Here is a 22,328-nt window from a genome sequence, read left to right as displayed (position 1 = left end):
AATTTTGCTTTTCTCCTATAGGAAACATGAGTGGGAGAAACATGGCACTTGTGCAGCCACACTTCAGGTCCTCAATTCTCAGAAGAAATACTTTGGTAAAGCCTTAGAACTCTACCAGCACATTGATCTTAACAGGTACGTAAATGAACTCGGTGGTCTGCCTCTTATTTCAAACAGTTTCTATAAGTTTTAGATCTAGCCTAAAAAAAAGTCTAAAAATCTGATGGTAGAGGGGAAATGAGTATTAGCATAAATTATTTTTAGTACTGGAGTTCAGAGGAAGGGTTGTCTGCTCTGAGAAGCCTGTCTCTGGTCACTTCAGAGTCTGGAAAGCCAGCAGCGTTCTTCACAGCATCATTTTAGACAATGTGAGCCAGTGAATTTTGAGAAGCTGTATCGGCTATATCTCGCTACCAAAAGCTACGGTATCTGTAAACTTCTAAATCGTGACAAAAACCCCCAAACTCCTGAGTCCTACTGAGGCCCAAACACTTGCTTTTAGAAAAGACAGTGCTCTGCTCAGAGGAAAGGACAAGCTGCAGGCCAAATCGTGCAGAACATCCTGGGAGAAGGCTGAGAGCTAACAGGAAGAGAGGATGTCCTGAAGGGCGGTGTTCAGTCGCTGCAGGCAGCCCTCTGCTGTCCTTTCAAACAACCCTGGTGTGAGACTCTTGCTTTGTCCTACGGGCTGATTCCTCCTCATGGTTTCAAAGCACTGGCCATTCTAGATACAAAATCTTGATGGGAGTTGTGGCTTGTCCAACACTATACGTATACGTTCTGGCTGCAGGTGAATGCCAGAAGGCCAGAGTCCTTTCCTGATCAACGCTTGATACCGGCGGGAGAATGTTTGACTTGAATTTGTTGACCGTGAATTGTCTCTCTGTATAAGACGACAGTATCTGAGAGAGGAAATAAGTTCTTTTGTATCTAGAAGCATATCTTTAAAAAAAAAAAAAAAACAAACATGTTCTGTCAGTGTCTTGTCCAAGCAGTCTCCTAACAGTGTCTCATTCACTGTGTATGCACGAAGGAAATATGTCTTTCTCCCATCCGCCTCCTTTTTTTGTAGGTTTCTTGTAAAACTTAATCAGATTTTTCTAGACACAGTGCTTAAGAGCATGTCATATGTATGTTAAAATTAATAATGTCTGATAAGTCAATTGCCTAAGTAGCTGTGATGGCATGACTAAAATATTTTACAGATGGCACAGTGACCGATTATGTGACTCTATATCAGCATGTGTAACACTGAAAAAGAATAGAGATTGAAACATGTTGAAATTAATCGATCAGAGCATATTATCCATTGTAAAAATGAACATAATTAAATTAATCTTTACTGAAAAGAATAAAGACTGTGAATGTTCTCATTGTACTTCATTTATACTTGAATGAGAAAAAGTAGTCTTAGTGATTAAAAGATTGTTTCCAAAAGGGAAATTATTAAAAAGAGGACATCATGCATGCTTCTGTAAGAATAACAGAACATAATCTATTTTATTGGCCGCCTCATATTCAGTGTCAGATGACTCTGACAAACAGCTAGACCTTTAGTCAACTGGGTTAAATCTCCCCTGTGCAGAACCTGACCTCGGAAGGGTTGAGCATTATCAGCACTCATGGATTAAATCCTGCGAGATGCTGAACATTCCCACTCGTTACAGAAGAAGCTGGGACTTAAAGATTCGGCACCTGTTGGGTCCTGAGTCTCGTTGTCAACTTGGAAGTGTGGACTTCCCTCGGGACGGAATCTAAAGGAAGGGGTATATAGGCTAGAGATTCTTGAGAGTTACCTTGTTTCTCTTATGTGAACAACCTTTCCCCTTCAGAAACATACTCATTAGGAAACGTCTCTGCCCTGACGCTGATGTTGATCCAGATCCACGCGCCATGTCCCTCTCCCAGCGTGCTGTGCGCCTCCCACCCCAGCAAGCCCAGCCCGTGTTAGAACGTGAGGGTGCCTAGAGCAGCCTCACAAGTCTGCCTCCATCCCCTCCCGGTGGCCGGAGCACGGGGGTATGGCTCAAGGCAGGGGAAAGGAGGCAATTAAACTGCATGCCCTACCTGGCACTCAGTGGAGCATTGTGAAGGTCCGGCAAATAACAGTAATATTGCCCTTTCCCCTAGCTGTGTCTGAAGGCTCGACTCTCCCAGCTCCTCAGATTAAGGTGGGGGAGAGGGTTCTTCCTGACCCTGAGGAGTTGGACGGGAAGTGGCCTTTCAGAAAAGGGGAACCTTTCCTAGGCCTGGCAGAGGATGGAAGACAAGTTTCCCTTGATCCCCATCACTGTAATGCTTGCCAAGTTCTCACTAAGATTATCTGTTTACCTAATGATTGTGAAGTTATGTTTGCATACAGGAACCATGGAAAAATGTTTTATGTTTGTTTCAGTTGTCTCCTGAAAGCTGGGATAAAGCCAAGCAGTTCATATTACCAGGTAAGAGACAATCTTTTGTAAAACAAAACCATGTGCGTGTACATTTTTTCAGCAGGAGTCAAATAATTTTTAGAGAATAAGTGATCTTTTTTTAATTGTATAGTTCTTTAAGGTTGTGCTTTATCTAAAAGTTTTTGTGAACTTAACAAGTATGGGACCTGTTGGAAGATGTGCTAGTGACTTATTAATTTATATAAGCTTTTTAATTTTTCAGATGACTGCCATAAAGGAAGCTCTTACAACATTTTATGGTGTAATGCCAAAGATCCAATGTCTTCCTCCAGAAGAGGTAAAAACCCCAAACAGACACATGCTCCCCAACCCCCCCAAACCAAAAAACAAACAAAAAAACAACCACAAAAAACCAACAATTTTTTTTTTAAAAGAGCACTTTTTAATCAAAAAACAAAAGCAAAAATAGAATGAAAAATCTTCAGCATGGTGAAATTTAGGTCTGGGTGTTCCTTGTGTATACAACTCTTTGCAGATTAGATATTGCTCAATTCTTGGAGTTGAGTTCATAAAAACATTGCTTACGTACTGGCACCACGGAGTTCAGCTTATGTTACTGTTGCCACAGCCTTTTCTTGATACAGAAATATTGTTAGTGGAGGAAGCGTCCATTCTTTACCTAGTGACTTTGCTGTTAGTATACTTACCCAGAAAGTGGGAGCACTGGGTTTTAAAGGTCTCTTTGTCATAAGGGACTTGAACCTGCATCTCTTGCATGAACACTGTAACCACCACGCTAGAGGTCATGCTGTAGCTGAGTACTTTCCACTCCTCCTGCTAAAGCTTAACTGCCATATAGCAAATTACCAGAACCAACAAGAGTGAGCTGAATAGAGCCAGTGGCTGTTGGCCTTGACAGGGGTACTGCCTGTCAACAGCAGTCTTCCCTTCAGTGGGCATGGCTCATCTGTGCTGCATGAAGAAGTTGCTCAATGGACAGAATCCTTCAGAAATAAAGCAGCTCAGAGGCTTGTCTCTGAGGTTGTTCTCAAAAGTGGTACAAAAAGAGGTACAAAAAGGCATTTTGAGCTTCACTGTGATTCAGGATGACTATAGTCTTTCCTTTCAACGCAACGGTGTCTAAAATTTTCATTTCTTTCTACTTTTCCTGGCCAACGATTGTACTGTGAATCACGATGCAGTAAAGAATGTGGTACACAGAGGTAGTGTGCTGTAGTGTAAAATACAGGTCACCATGTCTGAACCAAAAATGCCGTTGAAGGAACAGAATAGTATTCTGAACAATTACATGGGTAGGCTGCATAGCTGTTTCCTTCCTTTTTCAGCCAGGTTATTCTGCTTTTATTCAAAAAGAAAACAAAAAACCAAACCCACAAGATAGCTTTCCCTCTTATACGTGGTTCCTTATTATCTCAGCTTGATAAAAATGGTTTACTACGAAACACGTGGCAGAGTTATTGCCTGTACACAGATGACAATTTTATGAAAACTTGCCAAGATACAGTTGCTGTTGGAGTTTAATACCTTGTGTGTTGTCAGCTCACTTGCTTTACTAGTGTTCTGAGGTTTTCATACTTGCATATTTCTTCACATGGAAAAGAATTCCAGGTTACAATATTTTAAAAATGTATTTTTAAGTTACTTTAAGCAACAAAGGAATATGAGTTGAATGGAGGTTGCACACTCACCCACGTCTTGATGTTGAAGAAATACAAAGCTAACACAAACGCCAGTTTCTAGCTCTGTTCACTGTAGTTCTGCCATTGCTTTTAGTACAATTGGGATACTGCTCAAATTACGTGAAAGTAATTTACAGCTTGAGTCCCCTGTGCTTAACAGCTGAAGCTAGTGGGTAATAGAAAGGAAAAAGTATACCCCAGTTATTTAAAGATAGCCCTTTTCAGACTTCCAGCCTTGTTGATGCCTCAAGTGCATTATGGAGGGACTTTTATGTTTAAAATGTACTACACACTTGCTGTGTTCTTAGTTTCTTTAAAATAAACCCAAAAAAACCCCACCCCTAAAAAAAACCCCAACAACAAAAAACCCAAGACCAAACTAAAAAAAAAAAACCAACCCCACAGCCAAAAAATCCCCCAAAACCAAAGCAAAGCAACAGAAGGAAAAAAAAAAAACACCAAAACACTACAGTTACTTTTTGTCTTGTACATATACTTTTGTCCTGCTTAGTGGTTTCAAAACCAATTTTTTTCCACATTGTCGCACCTGAGCATTTTGAGGGATTTTCATATAATCTTCTTCCCCACATGAAAGGCTTCCATGCCTGCCTGCCTTATTCATGGCCAATATTTTTCTTCCTAGTCTGTCCTGTAGTCCAAAAATGACATTTCTGCTACTTTTGACAGCTTGCTTCTGTGTTCTTTTCAGTAAAAGTTTCTTTTCTCCTTTTTCTCCTTTTTGGAGAATTTTCTTTGCCTCAATTACCATCCTTCTACAAAAGAGTTGGTGAAAGGTGGCTTTCAGGTCACACATACCCTTCAATGTTCACAGAGTTCAGCCAGAGCTTATTAAGGTGAACACATTGGTAAATGCTAAGATAATCTGCATCACAGCATTTCATAATGAGACTTACTAGTTAGGCAGATTCCCCAAATTGTTACTGAATTATGTTGTTGGAATGCATTTCCTTGTCTGCTTGTGCCTTAAAGACAAGTATGTACTATAAGCTGTTCAGAGTGGATGCTTCTGGTGCCTGTCTCCTTCACATTTTTCAAGTGGCAAATATACAAATAAGCACTACTGTATTCTATAGATAAGGCAATATATTTGAAGAATTGATTTATTTTCTTCTCCCCATCAAGCTGATCTCATCCCTCATGTTTCTAGGGTGAAAAAGCACAAACAATTGGTCAGATCGAATTCTGCTTCACCAAAGAACTGCAGCTGAGGAACTGCACGGCGCTGAAGGGTGAATCCGACCTAATGCAGGCTGACTTGAAGCTTGGAACTGAGGAGTTGTCTGTCTGCAGTGATACTCTCCCAACCTATTATCCTTCACAGGTCCAAGATCACAAATGAAGCCGTAAGAGTTTGAAAGACTTTTTAAACAGCAACAAAAACCAAACCCTTAACCATTATACCTTGGAAAGCAGTTTTGACTTAGCAATATTACAAAGCCTTGTCCATATCACAGGCATGCTGTGAAGATTTCTGCTGGAAAACACACTTCTTTTGCCCTTAAGGGAGAAAGGTCCACATTCTACTATCAGTTACACAGGCTGAAGTATTGAATTGTGGCTCTGATATTGATGGGAAGAGAATCTGATTTACCGCTTTGCCTGGACTTTTTGGCTTGCTTGTGGTTTGAATCAATGTTCAAAAGAGAACTGTGACTTCTTATTTGCACTTGCAGTTAAGTCTGCGACTTCAGCCACTTTTGGTTTTTGGCAGTGAGTCAAGGAAATCAAGTCATTCTTTGTTTTGAAAGGATGCTTGTCTCTCTGAAATGAGATGACAATTTCTTGAGAACAAAATATTGTAAAAAAAAAAAAAAAAAAAAAAAAAAAAAAAAAAGGAACTTAGAGACCTGGCTGGAGGTCCTTTCCCAGACATAATACCCACTGCCTTGCATAAATTTGCACTCCAGAAGTGCTGAACAGAGGCCGTGTCCTCTGAGGCGTTAAACTTTTCCTCACTCAGAGATCACAGTGGACCAAAGATGACAACTTTTGCATAACTTAAAAGTGGATGAAATAACGTTCACCAGGTTTTGACACTTCTGCCTAATGGACCCCAGGAAGACTGTATTTGTAGCCTTACCTATTGTTTGATTGATTTTGCTACAGTAGCTCCATGCAGTCTTGAAGAACAAACAATCTTAGAACTTACTTGCTAGTATAGGAAAATGTTAGGCCCTAGAAATATGTTGCTATTAATTTTTCATTGTATTTGAACGTTTAGCATTACCACACAGGTGTCAGTGCCTGCACTTTTATTTAAAAATGAGATTGTCACATAATCACTTTGTTCCAAGAAACAGCTTTTTATAGGTGAAACAGTAAAAATACTACAGGATTTTAAGTGAAAAGTACAAATGTTAGCAATAGTGCATCTCTATCCCATAATAATTAATAACATGCCACAAAGTCGGATGTTTCCAAAGGGAACCAAATTTGGATGACATCTTCTACACAGTGCTGTGTTGTTGTGAGTGTCTCAAATTGTCTTTCAAAGAAAGACAATTATGGCTCAAGGAACCATCTGTTAGAAGAATATTACTGCGAAAACATGAAAGGCAGTATTAGGAACAAATTTGTTATATCTTTTGGGGTTTAGAAATCATACACACTTACTCTCATTTTTGACTGTCCCTGTTTCTCTACCACTTTTCATTTAAGGTTCTGTTACCTTGCCATTCCAGAATGCTGTTAGTTTTTTAGTCTTTTCTTTAGAAACTCAGATATTTATTTATTTTAACAGTTAAGAAATCAGTATGATCTGCACTCTGTATCTGTATTTCAGTAGAGCGAGAGCTTCTCTTTCAAAATTTTTCTTCCTTCCCGAGAGGGGGGAATATACTAATGTATACTAATACTTTATTAGTATACTAATACTATATTAACATACTAATGGTAATCAGATCTAGTGTTTTTATAGTAGCCATGGCATGTTCAGTTCATATTGAACATGACCAGAGACATGACCGGAAGAATCACAATTCTTCATTCCCACATTTCTGCCATCTTCTAAGCAAAAAAAAAAGTAGGGAGACTGAACTAAAATGCTTGGAAAGACTAGAATGTACTTGTTTTTTGTGAAATCTTTTTGAGATCATTAATATATTTTTCCTTCTGATTACAAAAATTATCTTAGCCTAAAGAAAACAGATACTTGTTGGGAAAAACACATTTCTCTGCAAAGGAGCAGCCCAAGGCGCATGTACTTTTTTAAAACTCTCTCTCCAACTCTTTCAAATAGTACTTAGATGGTGCATAGGTTTTGGGTGGACTACATAGAGTGCAAACAACTTCGAATGAATGTTAATTTACAATTACCATCATAAGGTTCTTTTTTTAAAGAAGCAAGACTCACCTTTTCCTCAAAATTGTGCTATTTTTGTAATGGTTTGGATTATTTTGTCCTTTGAAGTCCTTTGTTCTCCTTTTCCTTTCAAAGCTCTCAGAGTGCAGTGCCATATCCTTGCTTGTTAAGCTAATCAGCAGTGAGGGAAGTGGAAACAGAGGTTGGTAACTACCATCAGAACATCTCACGAACATCTTGCTCAGTGCTTTTCGGTTACCAGTTTGGTTATGAACACAGTCCTTAATTATAACAATAGATTTCTCAAAATCTCACTATAAATATTGCCACCTTGGATGAGCAGGTGCAGTATAAAAAATCCCATGAAATCCACAGCATCATGCTGTACTGCCAAATGAGTGATTGTTGGGTTTGCCTGTTTTTCTGCAGTTGTTTTAATTCCTTGGTCTTCTTCACAGTTAGAAGAAAAGCTCAAACTTGGAAGCAATGGTAGCATTGGTTCTTGCACAGACGTATGCTTAATGGAAGCTCAAATCAATAGCCTGATTTTTTTTTTTTTAATTGCTGTATGAATTGTATTTTCTTTTATAATACCAAATAATGCTTAGGGAGATAAAATATACAGTATGAGTTCTCTCCAGTTCAAGTGTAATGCATTAATTTAAGCAAAACCAACAACTGCAAATATGTACTCTACAAGGAAGTGACACAGAGACTAACAACCTTCACAGTATGAGGCTCAAAGGTAAAGGTGACTCATGCCAAATAGAGAGTCAGCAGATACAGACAAGAGTCGGAAACGACCAACCTCTGCAGTAGAGTAGCTTGTATGGCTTCCATGTGTTTTTTCAGCCTCACATTTTCAAATGCAAGAAATGTGAGGGAGCTGATAATTTTTAAAACTTTGAGAAACTAGCATAATCTGAAATGAGAAAGAGAGAGGAAGGGAGGGAGACAGCAAAGGCGGCAACATGCTGAACAACAACCTTGCAACTGAGTAAAAAATGACTGATGAATGTTAAGTCAAGGTTCACTAAAAATAACCGTGCAGACTCTGAAGTCCTGTTTAAAGGGACATAGCTGAGGTACTGCATTTGTCTTAACAAAACCACATGCCCCTTCTTTTTATTTTGGCAACATTATTACACATTAAATATTTTAATTTGCTGTCGTTAATTTATTAGTAGTAGCAACACTATATATGACTACTGTTGCTTGGTTTTTGACAATCCCACCTGCCTAACTTCTAGGAAGATACAAATGTCTTTTAAAAGCTACTGACTGATTTTTATGCAGAGAAGAGCCAAGACATTGTAAAGTTTTAAGTGATACATTTAAAGGATGCTTTAAGGGCTATGTCTGGATGTAGGCAACCAGGAGAGCAGATGAATGAATTGTAGCAGTGATTCAGACCAAAGATCATGTCCAGCCCTTTATGTTCTCTCTAGCAATGGCTCACAGCCAGTTACCAGCCTTTGCAATTGCTTTCCATCGGAGTGTATATAATTTCAAGAGTTGGATTAACACAATTTAAATACAAGAGGTAAACAAAGGTATATTGGGAGCTTAAAAATCGCTTCAGTTCTGAAAAGTGTCACTCACTTCCTTAAACAAAATAAAATCTATCAGCCTTGAAGATTCAACACAGCCTGGGGAAGATGGGGGCTATATTCTTTTCTGCATCATTAAATAAATTAACTAAATTCCAGCAGGGGGGTTGTCTCAATGCTTTAAAACACTAGTCAACTTCACACAGGGACTTAGCTTGTTTATATCCTTTGTCCGTGTGCTGTCTTATGCAAAATGCATAAGCATTCCTTGGCATGTAGCATGGGCTGCCTGTCTCCTTTCCAAGGACCCCTTCCTAGACATGGGCAGGTTCTTTTCTCTCCCTTGTTCTCTTGCTCTCTTCCTGGCCCGCACTGAGCCTTTCTCAGCTGCACAGGAGCCCAGCTTCAGCCAAGTTTACGGTGGGAGATTGGAAAAAGCAGCTTTTACTGAGTTTCTTTAGGTAGCTACCCGTGCGCATGTATATTGAGCTTAAGGCCACATCTGTCTCTCCCTACCAGCAGCCAGCTGATCTGCCACTGCCAGCAGGAACAGGAGATGGGAGAAGCAGAGGGGACTTCTCCCCATCGCTCCTGTTCTTGGTGGGGGCAGCTACTGGTTGCCGTTGCCTACCTCATAGGCAAAGCTACCTCTGCAGGCTGAAACGGAGGTGGCACAGGCCTCTGTCCTGTCCCGGCTCTGCACCTCGGCGGCTGGCGAGCGCTGGGCTGTGCTGCTGGCCCCAGCCCACTGCCCATCGGAGGGAAAAGAGTGGCGGCAGGACTGCAGTGCCCACGCAGCACGTCAATACGCTGCAAGTCACGTCCCACAAATGCGGACAGCCTAGGTATCTACAGGAGCAAAGCAGCAGGTGCTGGCTTTTACAGAGGGGAAGGGGGATTTTCACAAGGATGGGTTCTTGAATTCGGGCACCTCAATTCTGGTGTGGTTGCACTTCAGGCAGCTGTGCTCTGGATCTGGCTCAGCACCATTAAGCCAAGGCCATAGGAGGTTAATGGCTTTGCTAACAGTATTATTACTGCCTGATGATGGTACTGATGATGCAAAGGGAAAATGTCAGGACTTTGCAGGTCACTTTCTCAGGAATGGAGTAATCGATGATGAGGAATGTTGTATTTTTTCTAAATTCAGACTATCTTGCTGCTCAGGCAGCTTCCTTCACAAGGCTTGCTGCACGCCTTCCCTTCCTGTGTGTAAGTATTCCCTGCTCCACAAAGTTGCCGTAGATCACCCAGAGCTGATATAAATAATTCATTTTAGAAAGGATTTCAATTTCTTGTGCTTTGGAGAATAACAGCTTTAGTAAACAAGCTAAGTGAGACCTGATGTGGGAGCTGGGGTGATTATTTTATGTTCGTGTGCTGTGGTCTTCATTATTCCTTACCCCAAAGTACACTGCAGCATCACAGATTGGGTGAGGATTAGATAGACCTCAAGAGCACCCAAGCACAACCATGCCCACAGATTGGTGGTATGAATCCTGTCAATATATTCAGCATGAAAATCACAGCGCTGACATTCAGACACAGTGCTCAGTTTGAAGGACTGATGTTTCAGTAATCTTGTCTAAAAAAGAATGACCATATTTGATAAGAAAATTCTTAAGCAAGCTGAAGAATACCATGGTGCTATCTGTAAGAAATACTTTTCTGAGTACAGTCGGTTACCAGAAAACAGGCTGTTCACTTAAGATTTTTCTATAACTTACACAATTGTTGTCTGCGTAAGACACCCATGCTTTGCATGTAAATCAGAGAAGACGAGCCAAAACAAAATTAGCGAGAACTAAAAGCACAGCAGTTACCCTGCAATAATTACAATCTCTATAAACAAGTGTGATGCATCCCAGCCGGTACCCGCCATTGGATCACTTTCTTCTGCTTAGTATTTTTGAGTAAAACTTGCTGCTGTCAGCTTTGGAGAGAGGCTTCTCTCTTTCCAAAGTGCTCAGCTGAGGGTGGAGAAGCTGTGCATACTTCCAACAGAGGCTGGAAGAGCTGTCACGTTGCCCGAGTGCTGTCATTTTAGCCCATCAGCCTTTCACAGATCCATCTCCCTTACCAAGATTTTGCAGGTTAAGTTATGATCGTGAAGGTCAGGCGTGTGTCCAGATGACCCGCACTGTCATTTCCCGGTGCCAGCTGTTGCGGGTTTGTGTTCAAAAGAATATTGTGCAGGGACTGTCCCTCCTCGCAAACCCTGTTTTGCAGGTATTTGCCAAATGCCTGGGGCATACATTTGTCAAGGATTTATTAGCCAGGAGGCTGGCTGACTGATGCGTGAAGTGGGAACCACTTTCTTGTCTCCCGGGCTCTCAGATGTTTGGGGCTTACGATGCTGGTATCCTCCTGAGGTAGTCGTTTTATACATAACAGCTGGCCCTGCCTTGTTTATCCTCCAGCCCATAATATCTTCAGAGATTTCAGTCTCAGAGTTTCTGTGGGATTCAATGAGCAGCTTGTCATTTCTGAAGCCTATTGCAGGATGATCGCTGCAACAAAATAGCTCTGGGACACAAACTACCCTCTCATTTCCAACGCCTCATGTTGTTTTCTCTTCGATTCCCTTCATTATCCTCTGTGATTTGAGGGATGAACAGACCACGCTCTTTGATCTCGCAGAGTAACCAAACCATTTATGAAGGCACAGATATTGTAGCAGAGAAAAATCCCTTAAATCTCATGGACAAAATACACTCAAAATATTTTTTCCCCCTTTTCCCCCCTCTATTATTGTTTTGAGAGATTCTGACTGCAAGGATCACTGGAGGTCTGGAGGAAGGTAGGCATATCGATGGATAGCTTTTAATCCTTTATTTGTTATCCCTTTGGCACCTGTTGTTTGGCATGTCTGGCTCATTAACAGGCTTGCTATCACACTCACACCTAACCAAGAACAATGTCTCAAAAAATTAATTAAAAAAGATGGCAGAAATGGATATTCATTAAATCGGTTAACAGTCTGGGGCCTCCATAATTAAACAGAAATACGGCATGGAGAGCCTGGTCTGTCTGGGTAGATGGGAGAAGAGGGAAATTGGTGTATGTTTGCTTACTTAGCTCTGCCGCTATCCCTCTGCAAGTGAAATTCAACCTGAAATCTGATGACAATTTTAAGTCCCTCACAAATTAAGCAAGACTTCCATGCACTTGCTGTCTGCAGAGGGGCATTTCATCCTCCCTAGCCCTGGACAAGTAATTGAAGAATAAATACTTAAAAGTTATCATGGCTTTTGGAGGCAATTGGAACATCTGGTCCCTACAGTGGAATCGAAACCCTGGTTTAAGCAGCTGAGCTCCTTGTGCTTACATGGTGGGAACTACGTGGCGCTGCAGAGGGATGGCCAATGCAATCGTTGGACTGAGTCTTAAATCCGACTCCTTCCCCGAGTGGCAAGGGGGCATGCCCTGCTGCTCTGGGGCAGCCCTCCCTAAGCCTTTTGGGATAAACCAGCTATGGCATTCCCGGCAGGAGCCCAGGTAGCACTGATTAGCGTAAATACGCACGGTTGAGTCATATGGCACAGTCAAAATCCTCCAGTCACCCAGGAGAGGTTTCTGCTGCTACAAACGGGCTCTGGAGAAAACGCACAAGCAGGTTTTGTAGCAGAGATGAAAACCCAGGGCTTCTCCCTGCTTTAGGCAATTGCAGCCAGTTTTCTTCACAGCTTCTCAAGGAGAGATCTGGAGGAGCCCCTGCGCAAAACAGCCCCCAATCTGGTGGTTTGGATGCTCAATGGGGAAAAAGAAGTCTTTGTCCCTGTTTTCCTCTGCCAAGGGGAGAGTACAAGGGACCTCCTCTCCTGTGGCTGGGACCACTGCTTCACTTGCCGGTGGAAACTGCATCGGCACTTTCAGTTCTGTGTAAAACACCATGGCTGTTGCCTTTTGCAAGGAACTTCATCCTTTAGGTATAAGTGACGTGGGCTCTTAGGAAGCTGCCCCTGGCCAGGCAGGAGTGCATTGGGTGCTGAACTCCACCTCACCCAGACAGGCCACCCTCAGCAGCACATCTCCAAGTGCCTGGGGAACATCAGAATAAAATAGGGAGAGTGAGGACCTCGCAGGACTAGGTGCCAGGTGAACCGGAGTTTCCCAAGATCAGATTTTATGATTTGCATGCCTCAGTTCCCCCATATCTCACAAGAAGCACACAGGCTTTTCCACACCCATCTCTTAAAATTTGATAAGCAGCTTTTCTGCGCATTTCACCTTCTCCAGCTGAATTCTGCTGGAAGCCACCAGTGGTCAGTGGTGGAAATTTTAATTACTGGCAGCTTGTTTTATAAGCCACAGAGAGCCAGATGGAGCCAATTCCATAATCCTGAAATATAAATAATGTATTATTTAATACAGATTCTGAAGTCCCTTCAGGCTTGCAAATCAGCCAGTTAATAGCTTTTTGTTTTAGACATACTGAACACTGTAATAACCTGATGTCATTTTGAACACAGTGATTCAATATTCAGTTTACAGGACAAATGGAGACTCATTAGAGTCAATCAGGGAGGAATTACATGGACCTAAATTGCAGGTATTTATCACAGTTTCTCAAAAGAATATTTTACTAGCTATTTTGAAAGAAAAAGCTGCTGCTTTGTTACTCTCTAAAAGTACTGCCTTCTTCATAAAGAACTTCTAATGAGATCTTTTTCCAGTCCTAATGTTTTGTGGTAATCCCACTGCACTATGTCATCATAGGTCATTGTGAAATTAGATAGTGAGTGTGACAAATATATCTTATACTGGCAATTTCTTAGCAATCTATTTTAAGTTTTTGCCTTTGTGATGACTAGAATGAGAGAAAGCTTTACTTTAGATAATGCAATAGGAACTGATTCAGCAGCCAGTGACTTCCAGTACACTGGCCAGAAAAAAAAAGAAAAAAAAAACCAGCAAGTAATATTTGATATACTTAGTTTGTCATGTTTGCTTAACGTGGAAAATGTTGGGAATTTTCCAGTAATTCAGAGCTCAGTGACATAACTAATACAAAGTACACTTAGTTAAATGCACACAGATTCAATTTTTTATGATTGCAATTTTTAATTTTTTCAATTCCACCCATCTCTGTAAGTTTTGTACTATATTTATCTTTTTTATGAGATTGCCTAAGCTGTAATAAGGCTGCCAAAAGCCAATTACCAATATTGGGGTAATACTCATACGTTGTAGCAGAGGAATTGGAATAAAATTCTTTCCATTTAGCCAAGGATTTCAGAGTGAGATATTAAGTAGCATCATCACTAGATTTAGAGAGAGAAAACCAGGCTGAGGCTGCTTTTCAGAAACTTGCTTAACATTTTTATTCCCCGAAATTCTTTGTAGCACAGGAGCCCAATGTTATTGACTCCAGCTATAGCAGTAGCGGCTCCTATTGCTTTAAGATAAAGTTTTATTATCGGTTGAACAAATTGCAGTCAGACTCTGCTAATCAATAACCTTTGCATCACAAATGACTTAAAGTAAAGCTCCTGTTTTAACTCCCTGCTTTCAGTAACAGCATGTTTCTCTTCTAGGTTATTTGGCATTTTTCATATTTAGACCGAGAGATTGTGTTTTACACTCACTCTTTGTGAAGATATAATTTACATGAGCCTTCCCTGAAATGTCACAGTCAACTTCAGTTTTATTAAAAGACGTTGGTATTCCAAGACAACTGGAATTTATATTCAAGTAACAGAGCAGAAAGGTTTGCAGAGAAAAGCATGTTAATTAAGTAGTTTTGCCTTAGAAAAGTAGTTACATTTCCATAGGAAGAAGTGAGCAGTTTTGTCTTCATTTTCTTTATCCCACACAGAGAATTAGATATAAAGACTCTGAGACAGTGAGCATGCCTTGATGCAGCCTGACGGCGCCAGACAGTTTATTACCGAATTTTATTCTGGACTTTATATATTTTCTGGAATTAACTACCATGTGACCTGCTCTCAGAAGCATTTCAGGGTAGTTTATAAAATAGAGAAAATTGTATAGTCAGTGTCATTTATATGAGACAATAAGAAGTTCTAGATTCTGCCACTTGTGATTTTTTGGGAAACATTTTAGTTTTGAGAAATCCTTCCCAGTTTGTCAGGTGAAAAGTGGGATTTGGTCAGAAGAGACCATCAAACCCACTGACATGCCAACCGTGTCCAGATTTGTTCCAGAACTCATCCGGGACATTTCTGAATCTCAGTTGCTCACACTGTGGTCATTGGCTACATTTTCATTTCTGTCCTGGAAGAACAACTTCCCAAGCCAACCATTTTCTGCAAGTCAGAATTTTATTTCCCAGAGAGCCTTTTCTAGACTTCAGCAACCACCAGAAAGCATTCCTAATGCAGCCAAGATATTTGCAGTTCCAAGAGTATTGCAATGTGGGGCTGTGCTTTATTCTGTAGTTGGATCAAAGCATCAGCATTTCAGACAACTCAGTTCTTAAATTCTGGGACTGCCTGTACATCTAATCTGAACTTCTGCCCCATTTACATTTAGTCTTCTTATTCTGGTTTGTACAGAAGAGGGGAAGAAACCAAGGGACCAAGTGACTTGCTGCAGTTTACACAGATAAAACCAGCCATGACCAGAACCTCATTTAGTGCTGCATGTATTAGGTAAAATTAGATTTGCAGCATTAGTTGCTCTGTTTTGTTGCATAGTATTGTAAGGGATTTGGAAGAAGGTTGGTTTGTGTGATAGAGAGCTGAGTTATAAATAATAATGTTTTGTTCCTACAGGTGCTGCTTTACAAATAAAATGACTGCAGGAGAAATACAGACTGAAAATAAAGTGCCACATATCTGAGTTCAAAATGTACTGATTTATAGCATTAAGGCAAGTCAGCATGCATTTTGAAACACTTCTTAGAAGACTTTCATTTCCCCCAATCAATATACGTTGCCTACATGGAGACGAATTTTCGCTGTCCTTGAAAACCTTGTAAACTGAAGCTGGTGGAAAGTCGTCAGTTGTCCCGAAGAGCGTGTTTCTATGAAGTACCCACCAGCCAAGAACACTGGCCCCTCAGGAAGCTTTCCCAAACTTCACGAAGGGTGCTGCCCTCTGGGAGACACTGCTGCAAATTTCAGTTCTGCTCAATTTGGGTTATTCAGGAGTGAAAAGCTTTCCTTAGCAAGTAGAGTAAGCTCTTGTATCAGGCTCTCCCAAAAACTGAGATCCTACCCAGAGGCTGCAAAGCCTGATGCACGTGTGGGCCGTTTTCCCTAGAGTTTTGCAGGAGGTTTGAGTGTTGCTTTGAAATAAATTCTGCACCTTGAGAGCTGCTGTGAGGCAGGAGAGTGCTTTGCAACAGGGAGGGCAGGGTCAGTATGCAGAAAGTGCCGGTCTTCCTGGCGGATATTTTACTTCTGATTCTAGGTCTTCGAGTGTCAGAGGTTTGAAAACAGGTAGCAGATTCACAGGGATTAATCCAGTCAATTAGATCTCGGGAGAAAGAAGTAAACAAACTGAAGAACTTTTTAATAGCTATCTCCTTATTTTGTGATATAAGCATGAGCGCGGTGAATAGGCTGGGCCAAACCTAAAGTAGTTATTTGCCTCCGCTGGTGATCTACGGTGGAGTTTGTATGTTTTGATCAGACACAGATTTCTTTGGCTGGAACCAAGCGGAGCAGGAGCCAAAGGAGGAAAATTGTCTCTGTTAAAACCGTTTGGAGGGTGCTGTCTGAGAGGTCTAGTAATTAGATATACATTTAAGTCAGGGCAGCTGTTTGCCTGGGGTTTTTTTCTGCTACGTGACTTTTAGCTACTTGGTCATGTTATATTGCAAGATAATTCAGTCACAGAAATGGTTTAAATTGCTTTGTGTAAGAAACTTCTAGTCAACCATGTCACAGTAATGTCTCAAGGCAAATTGCAGCAAAACTTGTAAAAATGTTTTGCAAATGATTTAGGATGTCATAAACAACATTTGTCTGGTTTTAGTGATACTGAGATATCATAATTATTCAGGTAAGCCTTTGTGTCTCCAGTGATAACAGACAGGTGATTAAGACACTGTTTGAAAATAATACAATGTCTCATATGCCTTCTTCTCATATGCTACTCAACAAGGATAATATTTTTTTTCTTTCAACAGGCTATTGTGAGGCTTTATTATTGTTTATAATGAGGTTGGTGATATTAGAGTGGAAATTGTACCAGTAATTACTCAAGTCAGAATATAACATTTATATAATAACATTTTCCAATTAACTGAGCCGAATAAAGATTCAGAGATACATACAGGACTTATTATTGGTGACCTATAGAAATGATAGGTGTATAATTATTTCTAGAACATTTAAGCCAGCGCTTACTTTAGCCATTTAAGCAGAGGAAGCATGTTTAGGAATACTTTTAGTAGAAGCAGTAAAAGGAAGTATTTAAACCACCATGATTTAAATGTGAAGTAGGAACCTAGGGGTTTGGAAAACAGCAAATTCTAAGATAAAACTACTTTTTATAAACAATTTAAAGGCTGAAATTATGCAAATTCACTATTAAAGTAGCTAAAGGAAATGCAACTTTTTCCACATTAGACAATACACAGGTCAGCCATCATTATGGTGTTAAAATCAGAGGATAAATTAGAGATACTTAATAACCACATGTGTATCAATTTTGTTGAGCAAGGTGCCTAAGAACACGTATCTGAATATTAAACACTGCAGAACTGTTGTGAAAACCATTGCAAAATAACATTTGCATATAATTAACTGTAGGTCAGTTGTCAAAATAGCAATCATAAAGGAGGGAATGGGAGAAGAAGAGGAATACCCAGCACAAAGTAGGTTCCAGACTTCTGGTGACTGTAGCTAATACTGAATTCCTTTTAATTCTCATTCTTTGCCTAATTTCCATCCACCTATATCCCAAACAACCATCCCCAATAAAAATAAAAAAAAAACCCCAAAACATTAAGTGGAATACTTTTTAAGGAGCTCCAGGGAAATAAGACAAAAACAGTTTCTGAAAAACTGTTTGTGCCCTTGTTTGGAAAAGGAAAAGGGCTGGATTTCACTTTCCTTTGTATCTATGCAATTATAGCAGAACAGAATGTGTTCAGTAATTTTATAATCAGGTTTGTGCCATCTGCAAAGTAATTCTGGTCCCTCTGATATTGTCTTCTCCTATACGTTTATGGGCTAGAGATTATATATGTAGCAGATATTAGTTGCTAGCTAGCATGAAGTATTTGTCAATGTAATTCCAGATTTGGTTTTATAGAAGTGTATGAACTGCTAAAACATTATTTCTCTGACCAGATCTGTTCAGCTGCAAAGATACAATTCTTTGTTCACTACACAAGACTGCTTTACTAGAGAGCTTTGACATCTCTTTCTCCACTCTTAAATGTGAGGAGTGAAACCAGCTCAGTGAAACGGGTCCAGGCTGTACAGGTGACCCCTGAGGTCACTTGTATTCATCATGAGGCCATCATATGCAGGAGGTTATCCAGAAGGGCTAATGATTTACTTGGCAAAAGTATAAATCTTGAAGCATCTCAGCAAGGACACAGGGCTTCCTACTTTTTCAGTGGTTGGCACAGAATAGCAGGTACAACAGGAAGGAAGTAGGGCATGAGTTTCTCACTGCACTTCTTTTTCAAGCCAAAATTTAATTATCAAAAAAGATCTTTAAGACAAGACGAATCTGTACCTAAATAGATTTCTAGAAGTAATGATTCATACATCATAACAGTCCCTCTAGCACACATAGGAGTCCCTGTTCCTATTTTGAAAACTTCTAGAATGTAGAAAGACTTTTTAACAAATCGATTTTTTCTATAATTACACAAAATATTTATACAACTACATTGCAGCATTTGAGGGAATCTATGCAAGATATAAACTTGTTTACATAGAAAAGAATTTTATAAATAGTTTTGTGATGTAGTGTTGTTAGGGTCTGTATGAAGTCAAGCAAGTCATTAAAACTAACTGCATTTTCCTTGCTGCATTTCTGGCTGACACTGATAAAGGAACTTCTGACCCTCGGCTTCAAGTCCTGTTTGTACAGTCCTCAGGCAACTCATTAAATTTAAAATCTTTTGAGGATCTCTAAGCATGGTTTTCCTTTGTTGTACCTTAGCGCTACTAATTTCACTTGATTGTGGTTGAACAGTGGATTTAAGAGTCCTTCTTGACAGAAATTCTTGCTTACCTTCTGTGCAGTTAACCTAGTTTTGCAACCTTCTAGTTGCAATATGCTCTGATCCTATGATCTTACTTGGTCTTAAAGCTCATTTGCAAGGCCAACATAGGTAGGATCTAATCCTACTTTTACCATAAAGTAATATTGTGTGATACTGCTGCCTGAAGACTACTTAGGAAAGTTAAACAAAGGCTTAAATTGGGACAACTTTGGTAGGAAGTCTGGGGACGTGTGAGACAGAGCAATACCCCTGATGCATAGAAGTGGAAAAATACTTCAGTTAATGCCAAGTGGAAGCATGACATCCCAAAGACTTTGAAAAGTAAAAATACCTTTATAAAGATGGATACAAGGAAATGATACATAAAAAAGCAACACAGATAGTAAGAAATCCCCTATGAGGTGACACTTTGTTTTTGTTAAGGGGCTAAACACTCACTCAGGATGTAGGGATCCTTCCTTTAGCTCCTTTTTTTGCCCAAGAGGATCCTCATTTCCCACCGTTCATGAGAGTCCCTCACCTGGCAGAGCTGCCTGGTTTGGATTGCTTCAGCTGTTTGCTTTGCTGTTTCCCTTTGCACAAGACCAACAGCCTTTGCTGGCAGGACTGGGTCTCAGGACTCCCATCCACCTGCTGAACGTCTGATACACTAAATACAGTCACGAGTTGCCTCTTCTCTACTTCTCGGTGGATTTTCAGATGTTTTATGAAAGGTTAAGCAGCTTTTTCAGCAAGGCTGAGGTGCTTCTTCACTCAGAGAATAACAATTAAGGACACTCGCCAGGGTATGAGGAATAGGAAGTGTGGGTTAAGTGTGGGTATCACCAGGGCAAAGAGGCGGCAGCAGATCTGCAGGTCTGAAAAGGAAAGGCAATTCCTGCAACGTACTACTTTTTGTTTGCTCCCTAGAATACATGTTCATATAAAAGAATGAGGTATGGAGTAAGAAAGTGCTGTGAGTAAGCACTGTAGATACAGTAACAGGTACGTGCCAGCTAATTTGGACTCTCATTATTTCATAATTATTTTGTGATAGGCGAACATTATTTTTTCTGTCTTCCTGTACTTTTTTTTAAATTTTATAAGGGATGTCACTCTGCTGATGCAAATAATTTTGAATCAAGTTCCCCTTCACTGAACTTGCCTCTGGAAAAAAAAATGCTTTATAGTTGGAAGGATGGAAAGAGTCTCAATGCACCTCTTACCGAAAGACTTCACAGCAATAGGCTGCACGGCCTTGGGATCGCACACGTGTTACAGGAGGTATCAGACAGCCCATACCTGGCAGCCACCTGGGAAGCATGAAGGTGAGAGGGGGTTCATTTAAAATGAATGTCCTTTAAAATGCCAGTTCAACGAGCACAGGCTGTAGAGGTGGAAGGCAGGAGCTTACTTGGGTCAAAGGTGTATGCAAAAGGGATCAGTGCAGCCTGCTGCTGGAGAAGGCCAAGGGGATATTCCCTGCAGAGAAGAGTTGATTGAACGTGGAGTTCCTGTGATAAGGTGCACAGGACTTCTGTCAGCATTATAAAGGCCCTAAAGTCCTTACCAGTGGCATTCGTGTGGATGGCCCAGGTTAGCTGAACAGCTGAACATTTAGGGTTAATTCCCAACTTTAGCCTCAAAAAATCAGCTGAAGGCAATCATTCTGTGTAGGAGTTAATTAAACCCTGAAGGCCCAGATAGACATAATGAAGCTAGAATGGGAAATATTAGACCTGTGAGAGAATGAACAAGTGTGAATATGTTAAATGAAGTTGGGGAATGAGGGAGGAATTATCCCTTACATTTTGTTTTACTGCTTATTGAGGATAGATGGGAATGCTATAAGGGACTTTCACCAAACTGTTCCAAATTTGAATTGACTGAGAGCCTGTGCAATCCAGCTAAACTTGAACCTTTTGTTCTTATTCATTCTACTATGACCTTGGTTTTATACAAGCTTGCTAAACCTTGAAAAGCAAATTGCAGGTCTAGTGGGTAACAGCAGCTCAGAGCCTGCACCGTAGCCCGTGTGTCTGTTTGAATGGCTCTAATGAGGCCAAGGGAGCTTTGTTTTGAAATCTGGAAGCATGACGGCTCTTGCAGAATCCTGCTCTTTGCAAGGAAAACCGTGCCTTATTTGCACAGGCAAAGCTAAGGCCTTTGCTTTGCCTCCGGTCACCATCACCCTGCAGCCTCTGGTTGAGCATTGCTATGGAAGTGCTACAACTCTGGTCTAATCTTTGGCTCTTTTTGTTATGCCTTTGGCCAGCTGCTGGCCAGGTTCATTTGGTCTCCTGTGTATAAGGCCTTGAAATTTTCTTGGAAGCGGCCTTAGAAGTAATTTATGATAATAAATTCTGCTATTCTTGCAGAACAACTGTGTTTCTTTTCTAATACAAGTAAGCTTTTATCGATCAGTACTCATACAACAACTTTGGCAGGCTTTTGCTTTTCATGCTTTGCTTCGCTTCACAAATTGTGCTTTTAATTTTTTTTTGAGAAATGCAAAAGCAAGCTAGTAGCATATAATGGTTCTTGAAGCAGAACATGGAAATCATAATTTATAAGGGGACATCAAACATAAACCAAATATAAAATTCTACTGCAGGCTTAGTTTTATTTACAGTCAAGAAAAACAGATGAATATTGGAACAAATGTATTAATCTATACTTGTACCAGAGCTTTTCAAACTCTACAGACAGCAAGATAGCAAATGGATGATAAAAGAAAACTCAGAACATCAGATTATTTTAGTAGCTGGGATTTATTCTATTATACCCTCTTTCTCTCAGTATTGTTAGCAACAAAACAGCACTATAAGTTACTATCAGTATAATTTAACACTCATCTGAATCAAAATAGCAGTGAGCTAGTACACATCTGACTGACACCCCACAGGCCAGATTTGAGACTACATGGGTGTCTGCACTCTGTGTTTCTCCCCCTACAAACACTCTCTGCCCTTGGCCTGGGGGAGGACGTGCGGCCGACCCACAGTAAGTGGGACCACGAGAGGTGGAGCGCTGCTGACACAGCAGGGAAGCAACTGCCCCAACCTTCCCAGGAAACTTTGTTCCTGGAAAACCCCCACCCAGAAAGTTCTCCCAGCACTAATACCAGCAGTACTTTCCTTTCCCTCTGGAGCCTAGAAGCAGGTGCCCTTCATCAAGGTGTCCCTCACCCAGGTGTCCCTCGCTCCACTAATGAGAAGCTATAAATCA

The 22,328-nt window shown here is 40.5% G+C and overlaps 1 protein-coding gene across 4 annotated transcripts in view; it reads left to right on the top strand.

Moving 5' to 3' along the window:
* Positions 1 to 9,123, top strand: part of RNASET2 (ribonuclease T2) — a 30,043-nt gene extending 20,920 nt beyond the window's left edge. For 3 of the 4 annotated variants that reach the window (XM_075146323.1, XM_075146325.1, XM_075146324.1), the window contains exons 7-10: positions 22 to 135; positions 2,396 to 2,441; positions 2,656 to 2,730; positions 5,262 to 9,123. In XM_075146323.1, the coding sequence (XP_075002424.1) occupies positions 22 to 135; positions 2,396 to 2,441; positions 2,656 to 2,730; positions 5,262 to 5,453 (427 nt within the window). In that variant the 3' untranslated portion in view covers positions 5,454 to 9,123. The remainder of the gene's footprint in view (positions 1 to 21; positions 136 to 2,395; positions 2,442 to 2,655; positions 2,731 to 5,261) is intronic. The other variant, XM_075146326.1, reaches the window with a different exon arrangement.
* The last annotated feature ends 13,205 nt before the right edge of the window (positions 9,124 to 22,328 follow it).

Source organism: Calonectris borealis, chromosome 3 (genome assembly GCF_964195595.1).
Source record: "Calonectris borealis chromosome 3, bCalBor7.hap1.2, whole genome shotgun sequence".
Taxonomy (NCBI): Eukaryota; Metazoa; Chordata; class Aves; order Procellariiformes; family Procellariidae; genus Calonectris; species Calonectris borealis.
Note: the sequence above shows the minus strand (reverse complement) of the source record. Positions and strands in the feature narration are given on the sequence as shown.